The 19,433-nt window shown below is 41.0% G+C and overlaps 1 protein-coding gene across 4 annotated transcripts in view; it reads right to left on the reverse strand.

The window, feature by feature from the left end:
* PCNX2 (pecanex 2) overlaps positions 1-19,433 on the reverse strand; it is a 324,094-nt gene that overhangs the window by 236,782 nt on the left and 67,879 nt on the right. For all 4 annotated transcript variants that reach the window (XM_008268254.3, XM_051821460.2, XM_051821462.2 and 1 more), the window contains exons 9-10: positions 18,709-18,844; positions 7,639-7,784 (exon numbers count right to left, since the gene is read on the reverse strand). In XM_008268254.3, coding sequence (XP_008266476.2) covers positions 7,639-7,784; positions 18,709-18,844 — 282 coding nt within the window. The remainder of the gene's footprint in view (positions 1-7,638; positions 7,785-18,708; positions 18,845-19,433) is intronic.

A 19,433-nucleotide genomic window follows, 5' to 3' on the forward strand; every position in this document is an offset into this window, starting at 1 on the left:
AGCTTCAGATTAGCACAGCTCTGGCCGTTGTGGCCATCTGGGGAGTGAATCAGCAGATGGAAGACCTCTCTCTCTCTGCCTCTCCTTCCCTCTCTGTGTAACTCTTTCAATAAAATAAAATAAATCTCCAAAAAAAAAAAAAAAAAAAAAGAGATGGAAAGTAATGATCAATTCCACCAGATCGGACTGCAGCTGACATTTTACTGAAAAATAAAAGCAAGGTGGAAAGGTAACACAAAAACATGTAGAAATGTCAAATATTCAGATATCATGATGTTCAACTTTCTGGAAAATCAAAACATACTAGGTGAAAGGGAAATTTGTGTGCTTTTTATTATACATAATCTATTTTTACATTTCTATTTTTTAGTTTAGGACTATAAAATTCATTACATATTTTTCATTGTAATTAATATCTATGTTTCTAGGAACAAAACAAAACAAACATTTCATGAAAAAACACTTTTTCTATCTGAGGAAAGAATAAAGTTCCCAAAAAGTTTTCATCCCAGATTCTCCTCCATTAGACTCCATTCCTCTATCTACAGCCCCGTATCACTCCCCTCCCTTGGTTTCTCTTGTATCTTACATTTTAAAATTAGGTTAAAAATTTATTCAATAGGGGTCAGCGCTGTGACGCAGCAGGTTAACGTCCTGGCCTGAAGTGCCAGCATCCCATATGGGTGCCGGTTCTAGTCCCAGCTGCTCCTCTTCTGATCCAGCTCTCTGCTGGGAAAGCAGTGGAAGATGGCCCAAGTCCTTGGGCCCCTGCACCCACATGGGAGATCTGGAAGAAGCTCCTGGCTCCTGGCTTTGGATCGGTGCAGCTCCAGCCATTGCAGCCAATTGGGGAGTGAACTAGTGGATGGAAGATCTCTCTCTTTCTCTGCTTCGCCTCTCTCTGTGTAACTCCGACTTTCAAATAAGTAAATAAATATTTTTTTAAAAATTTATTTAATAGGCAAGGAGTGCCAAGATTAAGACTGCACATTAACTTTGGCCTCAGAATCAGCCCTTAAGGCATTCGGATATGGCTAAAAGGCCCATGAGAGCATTTCGAGCATGGAAAACCAAGATATTGTGGCAAAAAATGACCTACATGAAAGATCTCTGTGAGTAAGATCCTGGTGGAAAGGAGCCATGAAAGAAGGAGGTACCTTTCTCTGAAGGGAGGAGAGAACTTCCACTTTGATTATGGCCTTGTCTAAATAATGTCAGAGTTTGTGGACTCAAGAGACTTCCACAGCCTTGGCAGCTCTTGACAAGAGCCTCGGGTGATCACTGATATCATAAATAAGAGTGTCAATTGTTAAATCAACAACAGGAGTCACTGTACACTTGCTCTCCATCTCTCATCATCCATGTAGGACCTCTGTCCTTAAGGAGTTGTACTATGAGAATTAATGATAAAACTAGTCTTCAAACAGTACTTTATACTTTCTGTGTCTGTGTGGGTACAAACTGTTGAAATTGTGACTTAGTATAGAGTTGATCTTCTGTATATAAAGATAATTAAAAATGAATCTTAATGAAGAATGGGATGGGACAGGGAGTAGGAAGTGGGATGGTTTGGGGGTGGGAGGACAGGTATGGGGGAAGAACTGCTATAATCCAAAAGCTATACCTATGAAATTTATATTAAATAAAAGCTTTCTATAAAAAAAAGAAACTATACAGATAAAAAAGGACTGCACATTAGAAAGATTTATTTACAGAGGTATACAGGCTGCTCTGGATGCAAAAGGGACCGGGATAAGGATAAATAGCACTGCCATGAGAAGCTGGAGGGCCTGGGAAAGTGGCATGATTGAGGAATCAGAGGATGTGTGACTAAGACAAAATTCAGAAGGAGGCAGAAAGAAACTTTCGATCATTACCAAATGAGATATGTATAGTGAAAGCTGGGATGAAAATGTGAAGATGATTGCAAGATTTTCACCTTAAGGGGAAAAAACTATGGTAGAATCAATGGTGGGATTTTGGAAGGGCTGCTGATGTGCAAAGGAGAAGTTGGTTCATTGGTTCATGCAACAAAGGTGCCAGCACTAGGGACAATACTGATGGAGCTTCCTTTCTGGGAGGTAGTGCCATAAAGTAAGCATGAACCAAAAAAAAAAAAAAAAAAAAAAAAGGAGGGGGGTGTATAGTATATAGTACATGAGGATGCTAAATGCAATAGAACAAAGTGAAAGGAAAGGCAAGAGATTTGGCAGGCAGAGGGAATTGCCAATGCAAAGGTCTTGAAGCTGGAAGAGTTCCTGGCATGGCTGAAGATCAACAGGGAGGCCACCAGAGGTAGAGAGGAGTGAGCAATGAGAGGAGGTAAGCTCAGGGAGCAAAAAAGACGGCTAGGAAATGGAGGACTTGTGGACTCAGGATATCATCATAAGGTTTAACCTAGAAACTGGAAGGATGGAGTGGTCATCAGCAGAGATGGGGGGAGATCACAGGTGGAGCAGGTGTAGATAAGTTTGAGAGAAAGACCTCAGTTTTCAAAAATGATCATGTCAGTTTGATAGTTAGATATGCACACCTGGAATTCAGGAGATAGCTCCAAGTTGGGGACACAAATCTGAGTCATCAGCGTATTGACAGAATTTAAAACAAGACTCAATGCAGCTGGCAGTGCGGCTCAATAGGCTAATCCACCTTGTGGCGCCGGCACACCGGGTTCTAGTCCCGGTCAGGGCACCGTATTCTGTCCCGGTTGCCCCTCTTCCAGGCCAGCTCTCTGCTGTGGCCAGGGAGTGCAGTGGAGGATGGTCCAAGTGCTTGGGCCCTGTACCCCATGGGAGATCAGGATAAGCACCTGGCTCCTGCCTTCGGATCAGCACGGTGCACAGGCCATGGCGCGCCAGCCGCGGCGGCCATTGGAGAGTTCAAAGGAAGACCTTTCTCTCTGACTCTCTCTCTCACTGTCCACTCTGCCTGTCAAAATAAATAAATAAATAAATAAATAAATAAATAAAGACTCAGTGCAATCACCAATGCTGCAGAGGGATCTAGTCAAATGAGGAATGAAGAATGGGGCCAATGGTGGCCGTGGTCAGGGCAGAATCAATGGAATCCTGGGGTCTGGAGAGCCTGAATGGAATGAAATTATGGGAGAAGAGCAACTGGCAACCAGCATGTGCAACCCTTCAAGAATTTTGTATGAAGAATAGAGAAATGGACTGTGGAGCAAAGAAAGTGAGGTCAAGAAAGGATTTTTAAGGAGAGTAGATATTGAGAGCATGTTTTCATGACAATGAGTTCAGTTTGAACAATATGAATGAGTTTCTCTGTACTTATCATGTGGTTATCACCTTCTCTGATTCAACACAATGGAACTTCTAAGAGTTCAAGAAAAATGAAAATAAAAGATAAGCTTATTTTATTGCAAAAATTTTTTGAAATTTTATATATAGATATATTTAAGGTCTTCAAGGTTCACAGTAAATGTGTATTATGAAAAATTATACATGGGTTTCAAAATAACCTTATCTTTGAATTCCCTTTTCCCAAGAATTTTAAGAAGGACCTATGAATCTCTGTGCTGCTTCTTCAGAAAATCCTTTTGCATATACCACTTTTTTTTTTTTTTTTTTTTTTTTTTTTGGACAGGCAGAGTTAGACAGTGAGAGAGAGAGATAGAGAGGGAGAGAAAAGTCTTCCTTCCATTGGTTCACCCCCCAAATGGCCGCGACGGCCGGCGCGCTGTGCCGATCCGAACCCAGGAGCCAGGTGCTTCCTCCTGGTCTCCCATGCGGGTACAGGGCCCAAGCACTTGGGCCATCCTCCACTGCCTTCCTGGGCCACAGCAGAGAGCTGGACTGGAAGAGGGGCAACCGGGACAGAATCCAGCACCCCAACCGGGACTAGAACCCAGGGTGCCGGTGCCGCAGGCGGAGGATTAGCCTAGTGAGCCACAGTGCCGCCTGGTGCCGGCCTGCATATACCCCTTCTAACAGCAGTCTCCTTCCTCTGCCAGGATTTTCTACTTCAGGATTTTACATGTATCTTTCATGGCACCTAATAGAACTTGCTGTTCCCCCACAGGAATGTAAGCTCCACGAGGTAAGATACCAAGGTTCTCTTATTCACCACTCTCAATCAGGTGCCAAATACAGAACCTTTCTCATAGAGTAGGTACTCAGGTAAATATTTGTTGAATGAATGAATGAAATGTTGAAATGATGCACAGATGGGCAATTTCTTATTTTGAATGCTAACCAGATGAACTAGGTAAATGAAAATAAAACCTTGGTATTTTGCAGGAAGGGATAATGGAGGAATAAGAAATAATAATAAGAGAAAATAAACAAGAACAGGATAAGTCCAAAAATATCTGAGTAGAATTGATAGAAAACTGAAAGCTATATAGAAGAGATGGCAATTATAGGAACCATGAAGCTGCTATTCAGAAACTAAGGAAACATTTTCAGAGTAGAATAGCCTGAATCCAAGAGTGAAGCTAGAAACTACCAGGCAGGAGACCCTAACCTAGGGGAGATTATAGCAATGATTTAGTGCTTACTACTCACTGATTTCTTCCCCTCTGTGCCCAGTGTCTACAGTTTGGTTTTCATTGTATATACTTTTACTTTCCAAACTTGAAGTTTTAGTAATTTAAGTTTTTCATCCACACATGACTAAATATAATGCCTTTAACTGAATATCAGGGTAATTTATTTATACCTTAAAAACTTGGCTATCACGAAATGTAAAATTCTTGTGGATATTCCTGTTTTCTTAAGTTCTGAAGGACCTTAGCACTCCTAATTAAACTATGAGCTGTTTGAGTCACAGGTCTGAAAACCTGCATTCTTGCAGAGCTCCCCACCATGGTTCTGACCCAAGCCTAGTTTGGGGATGTCACTCCTTACAACGTTCCCCAATTGCTCCTGCTTTCTAGGTAACTATTTTGAGTTTCTTTCTCCATTCCAGCTGTGAGCTATAGGCTCACGCAGTCCTTCTCTTCTGCTTAATTGTCTCTGAACTGGAAAACCACATCAACAATTCTGCTAGGTAGGATTTTGTGGCTCTATAGGACAGGTGTGGCACCTATGAATTAAATGACCTAAATTTTAGTATCTGGATTAACAATGTCTCCTTTGACTGTCCTAATTTTATTTTATTTTATTTATTTATTTATTTTTTTGACAGGCAGAGTGGACAGTGAGAGAGAGAGACAGAGAGAAAGGTCTTCCTTTTGCCGTTGGTTCACCCTCCAATGGCTGCCGCGGCCGGCGCGCTGCGGCCAGCGCACCGCGCTGATCCGATGGCAGGAGCCAGGAGCCAGGTGCTTTTCCTGGTCTCCCATGGGGTGCAGGGCCCAAGCACCTGGGCCATCCTCCACTGCACTCCCTGGCCACAGCAGAGGGCTGGCCTGGAAGAGGGGCAACCGGGACAGAATCCGGCGCCCCGACCGGGACTAGAACCCGGTGTGCCGGCGCCGCTAGGCGGAGGATTAGCCTAGTGAGCCGCGGCGCCGGCCCCTAATTTTATTTTATTTTTACTTATGTTTCTTTTTTTTGGGCTCTGGACCACATTACAGCTAATAATAATGATAATAACAACTAATATTTAAAGAACTCTTTTTATTGCCTAAATTTATTACTCCTCACAAATTCCCTATGATATAGGTTATCCTCATTTAATAGATAGAAATCTGAGGCACAGAGAGGCTTCATAGTCATTGCAAGATCACAGCATTAAAAATTAGTAGGTCAGGGCCCAGCACTACAGCATAGTGGGTAAAGACATCACCTGCAGTGCTGGCATCCCAGATGGAGGCCAGTTCGAGTCCCAGCTGCTCCAGTTCCAATCCAGCTCTGTGCTATGGTCTTGGAAAGCAGTAGAGGATGGCCCAAGTGCTTGGGCCCCTGCACCTGTGTGGGAGACCTGGAGGAAGCTCCTGGCTCCTGGCTTTGGATTGGTACAGCTCCAGCCATTGCAACTATCTGGGGAGTGAACCAGTAGATGGAAGACTTCCCTCTCCCTGTTTCTCTCTGCCTCAGCCTCTGTGTAACTTTGCCTTCAAATAAATAAATAAATCTTTAAAAAAAATTAGTGGGAACTGTATTAAATTCCCAAAGGTTAGGATGGGCATTTAGTAAAGCAGTTAAGACACTACTTGGGATGCCAACATGCCATACTGGAGTTCATGGCTTGAGTCTCAGCTCTGCTCCTGATTCCAGCTTCCTGTTAACACGTATCTGTAGCAGATACCGTCTAAGTGTTCACAGTGAGGCCACGGCCTCCTGAATATTAGACATGGCTGCAGCCTGCTCTGCTCCCCACACCAATGAAGGAACTACAGATAAGCATGGATATGGGGTGGTGCTGTCTCAGTCATACCCGAGCATAAAAAAATAAAATAAAATTCATTGTGAATTATAAGAAAAATGGTTAGAACCATAAAACTAAATACTTTTCAAATCTGCAGTAGTATTCTTTATCCTTTTTTTAGATTCAATGTGATCTTTAATTAACTATTTTGTCAATGCATAGATTTTAAGAAAACAAGCAGAAAAATCTACAGAAATTATTTGTCTTTAACATGAAGAGTTAACACAAGCTAGTCCTTTAGTAATTTGTTTTTAACAGAAAAATACTAATATTTCAAAAAATTCCTCATCTGAAAGAATGTATTATCTTGGATTATTAGTTAAGTATTAAATGTTGCTCTTAAGTGTGTGCCCTGTGGGTAACAGCACTGTTATAAAAACCATTATAACTCCATTCTCTGACTCATGGGTCCTGAAATTTACTGTTGTAATTTTGCATGACTATCTTTTTTGGTATGTGATCACACCACTGAAGACATTAGTATAACAAATAGTCACTTGGGGACCAACAATAGTAAGGCAGGCAAGCAGGCACGCAGCCCTGCCACTGTCTGCACTATCTAGCCTTGCACTATGAAACCCAGCACTTGTTAACGACAGTATTAATAATAGCATCTTATATTTTCAAACCAACCTTTGTATCACTACACAGCCCTTAAAGATGGCAACCCTGTCATTTGCACATCTTGAAGGAGGGGAAGATAGAAACAGGAAGTCCCTACCCTGCCCCCTCCCTAGCATGCCATAACCAACCTTCACCTCATCTCATTTCTCTCCCCTCCCAGCCACCACATCTCCAATCCTGTAGCCTTTTTTCCTTTAAGGCCATGGTCAGAGGAGGTAAGAAATAGGGAAAGAGTTTAATGGAAAATCTAATATTCAAGTTAGTACACATCAGAGTGAAAAATTAGAATTCAAGTTGTTCAGAAAAGAGCTAGAAATCACCCACTTTTATCATCCCTCCTGTCCCCAGGCCCACACCCAGTCAAGCCAAGCCTGTGCTACAGATAGAACCACAGACTTTCGTACCAAAATGAGGATAAATGTGAATGGCGAAGGGTAATACTGCCCCCATGGTTAACCTTAAATTCAAACCATGTTACCCAATCCTTACCTCTCCCATCAGTAGCTGTGAAATTACAATTTTTTGTCACAATCTTACTGTTTCAACTTTGGGTTCACAACAAAAGAGGTATATACCTGGGAAATGTCCCAGGACCCTAACAAGAGCAGTTTTCTTTCAAACGTGTGCACTGTCATGTCCCCATTGTATCTTCTTCACTATACCTTTGCATGCTCAGTTGCTTACCGATCAAGTAACGCCAACAAGGTGAGTCGATCATACCAGACTTTAATCCACTTGCCAGGGAAAATGATAAATTTGTAAAACTGCTCTCGGTTAAATTTTCCTTGTGTTGAAGAACATGATGAGTCTTCCAGATCCTGACTCACATGCTTTTAGATACCGAAAGAAACAAGAAATAAAGAGCTTCATATTGGCATGCCACTGTCACAAACACACATCATAATTTAAGAATACGAAAAAGCAAATGTTCAAATTCTGAAATGTAAACACTCATTTAATGGATACTTAGGAATAGTATAGTAACCAACTATAAGGGCTGTGCACAGCAACACTGTCCAATTCCATTATAATGTACCATTAATTATGCTACTCATCATATCTAAATACTGCTCTTCATTAAGGTTAAGACACTGCCATGAATGTCATTCCTATGAAAGAGTTCAACAAAACTCAACAAAGCATCTCAAATGGCTTAATTTTTGAGAAATGTGTCACTTAATATAATGTAATGAAAAATATTCAAATTTTACTAACAGAAAAAGAATGTCCATTGACAATACCTAGATCACTGGTGAATCATGCTTTAAGAAAAATGAAATATTTGGGTTCAAAAACTAAATCAATACAACTGAAACACAGAAAGACTCAGATCCAGATTTTAGAAGTTTTAACCTCAAATTTATCCATAATTAGCTCTAATCCAATTCCAGTGCAAATGAATTCAATTGTGAAAAAAAAAAAGTAATCTTCATTGATCTAGGAAATAATTAAGGTGGGACACTTAGGAGCCGGCATGAGGCTAGAAACAGGAATGTACTAAAGAATACAGAAGTGGTGGGGACAGCGCAGTGGCTCACTTGGCTAATCCTCCACCTGCGGTGCCGGCGTCCCATATGGGCACCGGATTCTAGTCCCACTGCTCCTCTTCCAGTCCGGCTCTCTGCTGTGGCCTGAGAAGGCAATGGAGGATGGCCCCAGTGCTTGGGTGCCTGCACCCATGTGGGAGACCAGGAAGAAGCACCTGGCTCCTGGCTTCAGATCAGCATAGCGCTGGCCTTAGCGGCCATTTGGGGAGTGAACCAATGGAAGGAAGACCTTTCTCTCTGTCTCTCTCTCTCTCTCACTATCTAACTCTATCTGTCAAAAAATAAAATAAAATAATACAGAAGTGGGGTCGGCGCTGTGGTGTGGTGGGTTAAAGCCCCAGCCTGCAGTGCTGGCATCCCATATGGGCGCTGGATCCAGTCCCAGCTGCTCCTCTTCCAGTCCAGCTTTCTGCTATAGCCTGGGAAAGCAGTAGAAGATGGCCCACATCTTTGGGCCCCTGCACCTGCATGGGAGACCTGGAAGAATCTCCTGGCTCCTGGCTTCGGATCAGCTCAGCTCTGGTCATTGTGGTCATTTGGGGAGTAAACCAGCAGAATGGAAGACCTCTTTCTCTCTGGCTCTACCTCTGTCTTTCAAATAAATAAAATAATTCTTTTTAAAAAAAAAGAGAGAGAGAATACAGAAGATAGTACAGACACAAAAATCAGATGCTGATTACATCAAGACAAGGATATACACACACTAAAGAAGGCGCAGGCTCAACTCTGGAGAAGCAATGGGGACACGGATCTTGATGAAGTGAGGCCAAAGAAATTTGCCCAAGGAAGAGCACAAAAAGCAGGAAGGAGGAAAGACTTGAAAGGAGGAAAATCAAAATTTACCTGTTCTGACAGCTAATACCCCAATTTAAAGTGTGATTGGTTAAACAAACTGTTACTATGCCAAGGGACTATATTTGCAATTAAAAATCAATTAATATTTACTTCATGTATATTATCAGTGAGGAATAAAATGTTCCATACTGCTAAGTTTCCCAGAAAATTAACAATTACTTTCTTTAAACTGGATGTATTAAATATTCATTCTGATATAGCTACCTTCCAAAAATTACATGATTTGACGCCTGTGCTCTTAAATACCATCTATAAAGTGCACTTCAGCATTTTCTTGCTGTGTCATGCACTCAGTGTTCACAGAGCACTAAATCAGTGAAAGGCCCAAAGACTCTGAAGTGCTTAGAGTGCATTGTGTATACTTATTAACACTAGGGACCATACTTTAAAATAGTTTAATTATTAAATAAAAGCAAATACATATGTTAAAAATGTGTATAAGGTACAACAAAAGTAAATGAATATATGGGTATCACCCAGAATAAGAAAAACTAAGTCATCATTAGCACTGAAGTTCACTGATGTCAACTCCCCAGTCCCATCCCCTTGCTTTCCCCCTTCCTGATATTTTGGAATTAACATTCCCTGTCTTTTCTTATTTTACTATTTTTATATCCAAAATCTCTAGATTCCTGTTTTATGGCTTTTACTTTATAGCTGTGAAATTATAGTTTGTGTATCTTTTGCAACTTTCTTACTACTTTTTCCCACTTGACAGTATGTTCCTTAAATTGATCAGGTTGTGTTTTATTACTGTAACCTAGATTTCCATAGCTGTGCAGTATTCCATTATATGGATATGCTATAGTCTACTTATCTATTTTATTGTTGTACATTTAAGAGTTCCTTTTTTCAAATTTTGGCACCTATGAACATTCTTGGACAGGTCTCCTAGCCAAATGCATAAGAACTTCTTTAGAATATGCACCTGGGAATGGAACTGCTAGAAATATAAAATGTTCAACTTTACTAGAAAACAAGCTATTTGACTTTCCCAGGAAACACACATATTTATAAATAATGGAGTTGCTGGGTATGGAAATGTTCAGTTACCAAATAATATCAAAATTATTTTCTAAAGTGGTTCTGTCAGTTTATATTCCCACCAATAACTTAACAAATGTCTTTCCACTCCACATTCTCACCAACTTGATAGTGTCAGGCAATTTTTAATTTATGTGATCTTTAATGACTATTATTTATCTTTGATTTGTTTGTACATGTATATGTATTTATGGGTATGCATGTATGTGTATGTGTATATATCTGTACATGTGTGTGTATACAGTCATATGGGTTTTTGCTACTTATAGTCTCAACCCCTTCTTTATTTCCTTCTGTACATTAAATATACTGAATTCATTTTTCAAATCTTATAATTACAATTTCTAAGTTCAATGAAAGTCTCTTTCTGCTGTCTGTTGACTTTTGCCCATAGTGGCATGTTCTCTTGTATACTGCATAATTTCTCACTTAACTGCATTTTTCTTGGGTTTTTATTTATGTGAATTATTTGAAAGCTATATCAAGTTATGTTATTCTAGTTAAAATTTATTTTTCTTTCCTTTTTAGGCACTAGAAGGCACAACCACTCTAGTACCATTTGAAATTCTTCATTTGGACCATTCATGTGAATGAAGGATGCAAACCTCCACGGAGGTTATCCTGTGGGATGAATTCTTAGGAGACATTTCTGTCCTTGCATTCAACACAAAGATTTGAGGTTAGCAGTTTTCCGTGCAATCCCTTAGTGGGGATGGCAATGATTTAGTGTGTGAGATTCCAGATTAAGCAGAGAGGCACCTATTAGACATCCCACCTTGGGCTTTCTCTCCTATTCTCTGTGTACTGAGACAATTAAAACCAAAGCTCCCATTCATCTCCTCCTCCACTTTTTGGTTCTTGCTTGTCATTTCTTGCTACTATCCACAAGCCTTCTCTAGATGAACCAGCCCTTCCAGATCTTCTACTGCTAAACTATATGTTTTTAATTATGGAAAAAGTAAACAACATAAAATTTACAGTCATCAATTTTTATATTTATTTACTAATTTTTATTTATTTAAAAGGCAGAATGAAACAGAGACAGAAAAAGCAAAGGGTGAGAGAAAGAGAGAGAGAGAAAGATCTTCCATCTGCTGATTCATTCCCCAAACACCCACAATAGTCAGTCCAAAGCTAGGAACTCCATCTATGTCTCCCATGCAGGTGGCAGGGACTCAAGTACTGTGGCCTCTCAAGTACATCAGTGGAAGTGACACTTGATCCCAAGCACTCTGATATGCGATGTGGGCTTCTCAGCAGCAGTGGCTTAACACAATGTGCCACAATGCCCTCCCCTTAACTATTTTTAAGTATAAAATTCAGTAGTTCTAACTATGCTTCTGTTCACATTGTTGTGCAAAACCTCTCTAGAACTCATTTATCTTGCGAAACGGAAACTTTGTACCTGTTGGACAACACCCCCATTTTCTCTCCCCTAACTCCTGGCAAACATCATTCAACTTTCTGTCTCTAGGGATCCGAATAATCTATATATCTTGTGTACATGAAATCATACAGCATTTGTCCTTTTATATGACTGGTTTAGTTCAGTCCTTGAGGTTCATCCATGTTGTTGTATGTGTCAGAATCTCCTTCCTTTTGAAGGCTGAATAATATTCCATTTATGTGTATACCACATTTTGTTTATGCATTCGTCTGTCAGTAGGACCTTAGATTGTGTCTAACCCTTCGGTATTGGGAGTAATATCGTTATGAGTATGGGTATGCAAATCTCTCGTCAAGATCCTACTTTCGGCCGGCGCCGTGGCTCACTAGGCTAATCCTCCACCTTGCGGTGCCGGCACACCGGGTTCTAGTCCCGGTTGGGGCGCCGGATTCTGTCCTGGTTGCCCCTCTTCCAGGCCAGCTATCTGCTGTGGCCCGGGAGTGCAGTGGAGGATGGCCCAAGAGCTTGGGCCCTGCACCCCATGGGAGACCAGGAGAAGCACCTGGCTCCTGCCATCGGATCAGCGCGGTGTGCTGGCCGCAGTGCGCCAGTGGCGGCATCCACTGGAGGGTGAACCAAGGGCAAAGGAAGACCTTTCTCTGTCTCTCTCTCACTGTCCACTCTGCCTGTCAAAAAAAAAAAAAAAGATCCTACTTTCAATTCTTTCAGATCTTTCAGATCTGCACCAGGAAGTGGGATGGCTGGATCATCTGCATAAGTATTTGTCTTCTTTTTCCCTGGACTTCTCCAGAATCTATTTGAAGTGGGCTCTAGTTTCCTATAAAGTGACAAACATAAGACCTAGGAGACTGAAAAGAAGGTCAAAGACAAGGAATGGAATGACGAGGGACAGAACGGCAGCCCTGGGGTGGTACTCTCTGTAAAGGCAGTACATATTTCTCTCCGGTTTATAAAGCAGAAGGTCACACAGGGCAGATGTAAGCCTCTTCCCCTCACTCAGGAAAGCTACTGATGCCAAAGCACCTGGCACACATGAGCACAGCACAGCTGCTCTGTGAGGGACACTGCAGAACTCTCTGAGAAAGCAGATTTCACCACCTCCCCATTCCCACATACAAATTCACTGACTCAGCCTATGAAGCATAGAGTTCAGAATATAAAATATTAACGCAAAAGGCACTTGAAGGGAAGGCTGATTCATCACAATGCAATATACAATGGGTTAGGCTATTGAGAGTTGAAATCGTAAGAGCTGCTTTTGTCTGGATTCTATTCCAACGTAAAAAAGAATACCATAGAAACTGCCTGGTGTCATGTCAGCAGGAAGAGCTTCTTCTTTTAATGATGGTAAACCTCCATGCTGAAAGAGATCCTTTTATTTGATGCCCCATAAAGAAAGTGCAGGTAAGAAATCCATGCAAAAGTAACCATGGCTTATTGTCTTGTGATGTGGGAATCCACATATCGTATATAAATAGGTCAAGGGTAAACACTAGTCAAAAGATAACAGCATTCTTCCAATAGAAAGAAAACCACATCCATAAGTTGAGGTTCAATATTACAGCCTTAGCTTTCAAGGAAGGTCAGTGTGTGTGTGTGTGTGTGTGTGTGTATATATATATATATATACACACATATATAAATATATTTTAAAATAAAAGAAGACTAGATGTATATGTTTTATAAGCTATATTAAAGATTCTGGCATATTGTGCTATATTCAATGCTTCTTAAATGGAAATTCTTGGTTAAAAAATACTCCTCAGAATTTAATGAAAAAAATAAATTCTATTAATAAAATAATAAAATTTCCTGGTTGGCATTAAGTACCAAGGAAATTCAGAGCTTAATGTTTAAGTGAATACTAAAAACTGTTCTTAGATTGTTTTCTGTTATGAAATCAAATTGAAGTTAATTTTTTTCTCAATGTGTATCCCTCACCCAACAAAATATAAGCCAGATACTGTATATAATATATGCTGAAAAGGGAAAGGATAATGAGAAATTGTTGCCATATTAAAGGGGTTTAGAAATGTCTGGGATTTGACAAGCAAACCAGCCCTAATAACAGAGTGACATACATATATAAACATATCTATGTCTGGGGCCAGCGCTGTGGCACAACAGGTTAAAGCCCTGGCCTGAGGTGCTGGCATCCCATATGGGTACCAGTTCTAGTCCCGGCTGCTCCTCTTCAGATCTGACTCTCTGCTATGGCCTGAGAAAGCCATAGCTTTCTCTACCTCTCTACCTCTCTCTGTAACTCTGTCTTTCAAATGAATAAAAATAAATCTTTAAAAAAAACACAAACATATATATGTCTGAATCCCTATTTCTAGAGAGTTAGTTGCGCCTTAAGGCATGTAGGATTGCTATCCCTGGAGAAGGCATGGAGTACAGGGTTCCAAAGCAAAATCCCTAGGGAACATTAGCAACTGAGGGACTAGCAGAGGTGAGGGCCACAATGGAGACTGAGAAGGAGTTTCAGAGCTACGACTTTTTAAAAATGTCTTACTTCTTTATTTATTTGAAAGGCAGAAACACAAAATAGGCAGGTCAGCATATAATACATTTTAGAAATACTCTGGCAGAATTTTTTTTCTTTTTTTTTCTTTTCTTTTTTATTTTTTTATTTTTTTTTTTTTTTTGACAGGCAGAGTGGATAGTGAAAGAGAGAGACAGAGAGAAAGGTCTTCCTTTTGCCGTTGGTTCACCCTCCAATGGCCTCCACGGCTGGCGCGCTGCGGCCGGCACACTGCGCTGATCCGAAGGCAGGAGCCAGGTGCTTTTCCTGGTCTCCCATGGGGTGCAGGGCCCAAGCACTTGGGCCATCCTCCACTGCCTTCCTGGGCCACAGCAGAGAGCTAGCCTGGAAGAGGGGCAACCGGGACAGAATCCGGCACCCCGACCGGGACTAGAACCCAGTGTGCCGGCGTCGCTAGGTGGAGGATTAGCCTATTGAGCTGCAGTGCCGGCCCTGGCAGAATTTTTTAAAAGTCTAAGAATGGGGGCCGGTGCTGTGGCATGGTAGGTTAAGCCTCCGCCTGTGGTGCCTGCATCCTATATGGGTGCTGGTTTGAGTCCTGGCTGCTCCTCTTCTGATCCAGCTCTCCACTATGGTCTGGGAAAGCAGTAGAAGATGGCCCAGGTGCTTGGACCCCTGCATCAGTGTGGGAGACCTGGAAGAAGCTCCTGGCTCCTGGCTTCAAATCAGCCCAGCTCTAGCCATTGCAGCCATCTGAGGAGTGAACCAGCAGATGGAAGACCTTTCTCTCTGTCTCTCCCTCTGTCTATAACTCTACTTTTTCTCAAATAAATAAATAAAATCTTTAAAAAAAGAAAACATAAAATGTAAAAGGCTAGACTTTCCCTAGCTACTGAAAATCCTATTGTCCAAATTAATGCCACTTCTAAGAGTTCTGGATAACTAATAAGAAATTTGATGTTATTAATAATTCCTACCAAATATTATAACTATAATTTTTCAATATTCTGTTTCTAATCCTTACAAACTCTTAATAACTTTTCCAAATAGATGTTATAACCTACACTTAAAATATAAGAGAGAGCGGACAAGCTTTGTGGTGTAGTAGTTAAAGCTGCTGCCTGTGATGCTGGCATCCCATATGGGTGCCTGTTTGAGTCCCAGCTGCTCCACTTCCTATCCAGCTCCCTAGTAATGGCCTGGGAAAATCAGAAGATGACATAAGTGCTTGGGCCCCTGCCACCCTCATGGGAGACCCACCTGAAGCTCCTGGCTTTGGTCTGGCCCAGCCTTGGCTGTTTTGGCCATTAGGGAATAAACAAACAGATGGAAGATATCTCTCTGCCTCTCCCTCTCTCTCTGTAACTCTTTCAAATAAATAAATCTTTAAAAAATATATAAGAGACAACAGCATTTTCCTTAGCAGTTAATACTGTTATGTCCCGTATCAGAGTACCCAGGTTCAACTCCTGGCTCTGGCTCTAACTCAGCTACCTACTAATGCAGACCCTGAGAGACAGTGGTGATGGATCAAGTAATAGGGTTTTTGTTTGTTTGTTTGTTTGTTTTGACAGGCAGAGTAGACAGTGAGAGAGAGAGACAGAGAGAAAGGTCTTCCTTTGCCGTTGGTTCACCCTCCAATGGCCGCCATGGCCGGCGCACCGCGCTGATCCGATGGCAGGAGCTAGGTACTTATCCTGGTCTCCCATGGGATGCAGGGCCCAAGCACTTGGGCCATCCTCCACTGCACTCCCGGGCCACAGCAGAGAGCTGGCCTGGAAGAGGGGCAACCGGGACAGAATCCGGCGCCCCGACCGGGACTAGAACCCGGTGTGCCGGCGCCGCAAGGCGGAGGATTAGCCTAGTGAGCCACAGCGCCGGCAATAGGGTTCTTGCCACCCATGTGGCAAGACCAGGTCTACAGACACTCCCCCAAAGTTAGAATAGGCACAGATATTTTTAAATTGTAGGCCTCCTTTCTGAAGAACTTTGAACAACCACTGAAGGTTCTCAAAAGGTCTGTATAGGTTCTACCTAAAAGGGCAGGGGGTAGAGAGAAGGACTGGACTAATGAAGAGTAGACAGTGTGGAAAGCTACCAAATGCAGCATCACAAAGATGGAGTCGTGGAGACTATCGTATCAGAAGTTGGCTCATGAGCAATAACAGCAGAGGCTGCCATGGAAGATGTGAGATGAACTAGAAACCAAAGTAGTGACTAAAGGATGTGGAAAAGGAACACTGATTCAGGGTCCCATTAATGCAAAAGTTCTAGGACCCTCTGTGCTACAGTTTCCTTAGATGTCATACTCAAGGTAAAATAATACCTAACCACAAAATTTTACCGTTAAGATAAGGTGATATTAAATAGAACACTTGGCACAATCTTGTGCACACAACCAGTGTCAAAAACACACAAGTGGAATGAGAATTATATCTATATTTGAATAACACTTTGAAGGATAAAACATCTAAAGCAAATGTAGGATAACACTATTTAACAATGACTCTATGTAGCAGATGGAATTCATAATAAATCATGTAGATTCTAAACACATATTTTAAAGGAACTTCTGAGCTTGATAAATGAAAGGTATGTAAATGTTCATTTTTTTAAAGCCTTAATATACTTTCAAATAAATGAACAGATAGGATGAAAATATAAATATGCTGAAGCATTATAATTAATGCCTCATCTCTTTCATCTCTATAATTATTTAGGCTGTTTAATATGTTAGTAAATGTTAATATTCTCATGAATTCTTCCTAGTTAATGATAGTAAATTAATGTTGTAAATGATTTTATTATATTAACCAGGAATAACAGTCAACACTGTTATTAACACAGTATACCCATTTTTGCAATTCTCATCAATTCCAAATAGTTCAGGACCAATGAACTAGTTGGCTTTCATTATTTCAATAATTATAATAATAATAATAGTAAAATAATAATTCCACTATTATAAAGTTACATAGAGCTATAGAGTTTACAAAGTACTTTCATACATGACACAATCTCATTCTGTAATGTAAGAAAAACTGAATGAGTTTAAGACCAGATCCAAGTGGAGGTAAATGGAAGCAAAAGAGGGTGTATGCACACAGATTCAATGCTGCCTGCAGTAGACTGCACCTGCCTCTCAACCAGCAGTGTAATGCAGAAGACATTTCAAAGGAGCTACTCAAGAACCTTGCCCCTCTAACACAATGAGGTGATGTAAGATTTTAAAAGTAATGACAATGAGCTTACAAAACATACTCTATGAGGCTGGACGCACAAGGTGGATAATCCAAGGCACAGAGAATTACCCATTTATAATATGGAACAAAGCACCAGTTTACAATACGGGTGCACCTGACAGTGTGATAGATAATTAAAGCTCCTTAATGTCTGAATGCCAATTTCTAGCTCAGGCAACCATTTCCACCAGTTCCAATTGGAGATAAGTGGGAGAATATGTTCCCCTTTCCATTGTGTGCAGGAGCTAGGATTTTCAACTATCATGAACAGAAAGAACCCCCACATATTGTTAAAAAAGAAGGTGACCACTGCATTGCATGCACACATTTTATTTGTGCAAGGGAAGAATTTCAGACAAATGTTTTCTCAGGCTTTGGTCCATCTCTTTGCCATCCACTCAGTTGACCCTACAGAATTTGATCCATTGCTAGAGTTAGAAGAGATTCTATAAGATTGGATGGGAGTAGGGGTTCCAGGACTTGCTGCGCTTAGGCAACAGAGAATAAAAGAGGAATGGAGTAAGAGAAGGAAAGTAATTAAACAGACTTGATCTCACAGTGCCAAGTCTCACCTGGTTTTACAAGACTTATCTAAGATCCAACTTGCTGCTCACATACCCAGGAGGCAGTGGATGATGGCTCAAGTACTTGGGCCCCTGCCACCTATGTAGAGACCAAGATGGGGTTCCTGTCTCTTGGCTTCAGTTTGGTTTAGCCCTGGTTGTTGCAGCCCTTAGAGGAGTGAAAGATAGATGGAAGATCTCCCTCTCCTTCTTTGTTTCCCTCACCATATCCCTGTATCTGACTTTCAAATAAATAAATAAAATGTTAGGGGAAAAAAACCAGATATTTTCCAACTCATGGTGGTAAAAGAAGAAGTTCAATCAGTAAGCTTTTGTGGGAATCATGCCTTCTGGCAACCGAAAGTCAATATGAAAGAATTACTAATGCACTTTAAAAAAAAGAGACAACAGTCATCATGTTAACAGCAACTGAAGATTACCCGATACCTAAATAGCTTCTTTTCAGATTCACTCAGTAGACTATCATGCAGTGATGTATCACTGGGTGAAGCAAAATTCAGAGCGAGACTTAATTCTGGAAACAACCTGGAAATATGTGTTCAAATTTGCTGCTTCTGAAAACATCCACAGTGATTCTGGATGTGCGTACCCGTGGGGTGTCTGATTGGGTCCTCCGAGCCACCATGAGTAAGAGCTGTTGTTGAAGAGCACTGACAGCAGGGTCCCCGGAAGACGGATCTGGACTCTCAGAAGTTGTGGTACTGGAGGAGCTGATCTGCATCTCTCTGAGGGTGGGCAAAACAAAAGTTTTTATTATAAACCAACAGGACACTAGTGAAGCCCAGTACAGATAGTAGATGAACTTCTACAACCTTACATATGCAATTCAGAATAAAGTATTTTGTATACAAGGCTCCCTTTTGGCAGAACATCAATCATCCTGCACTTATTTGGGCTTTCCAGGGTTGGAGTATGCCATGAGGTAGTTAGGTACATGCCTGTATGATAACAGAGGACAACCTACATTTTCTTTTTCTTTTTTTTTAAGTTCTTATATTCTCTTGCATAGTAGGGTAACTATAGGTAATGATCATATACTCTGTATTTCCAAAAACCTGGAAGAAAGTAAGTATTTTGAATGTTTCCACCACAATAAAATGATATATGCATGAGCAGATGGGCTTACTCTGATTTGAACATTACACAATGCACACGTGAATCAAAGTATCACATGGTATCTCATTAATAGGCACAATTTTATGTATCAATTTAAATTTTTTTAATTTATACATATTTAAATGGAGAGAGAGGTAGTAGCAACAGGTTCTAGACTCATCTTTTGTGAAAACAATAAGTCGTGGGCTTAATAATTCC

This window comes from Oryctolagus cuniculus, chromosome 13, assembly GCF_964237555.1.
Source record: "Oryctolagus cuniculus chromosome 13, mOryCun1.1, whole genome shotgun sequence".
In the NCBI taxonomy this organism is placed as follows: Eukaryota; Metazoa; Chordata; class Mammalia; order Lagomorpha; family Leporidae; genus Oryctolagus; species Oryctolagus cuniculus.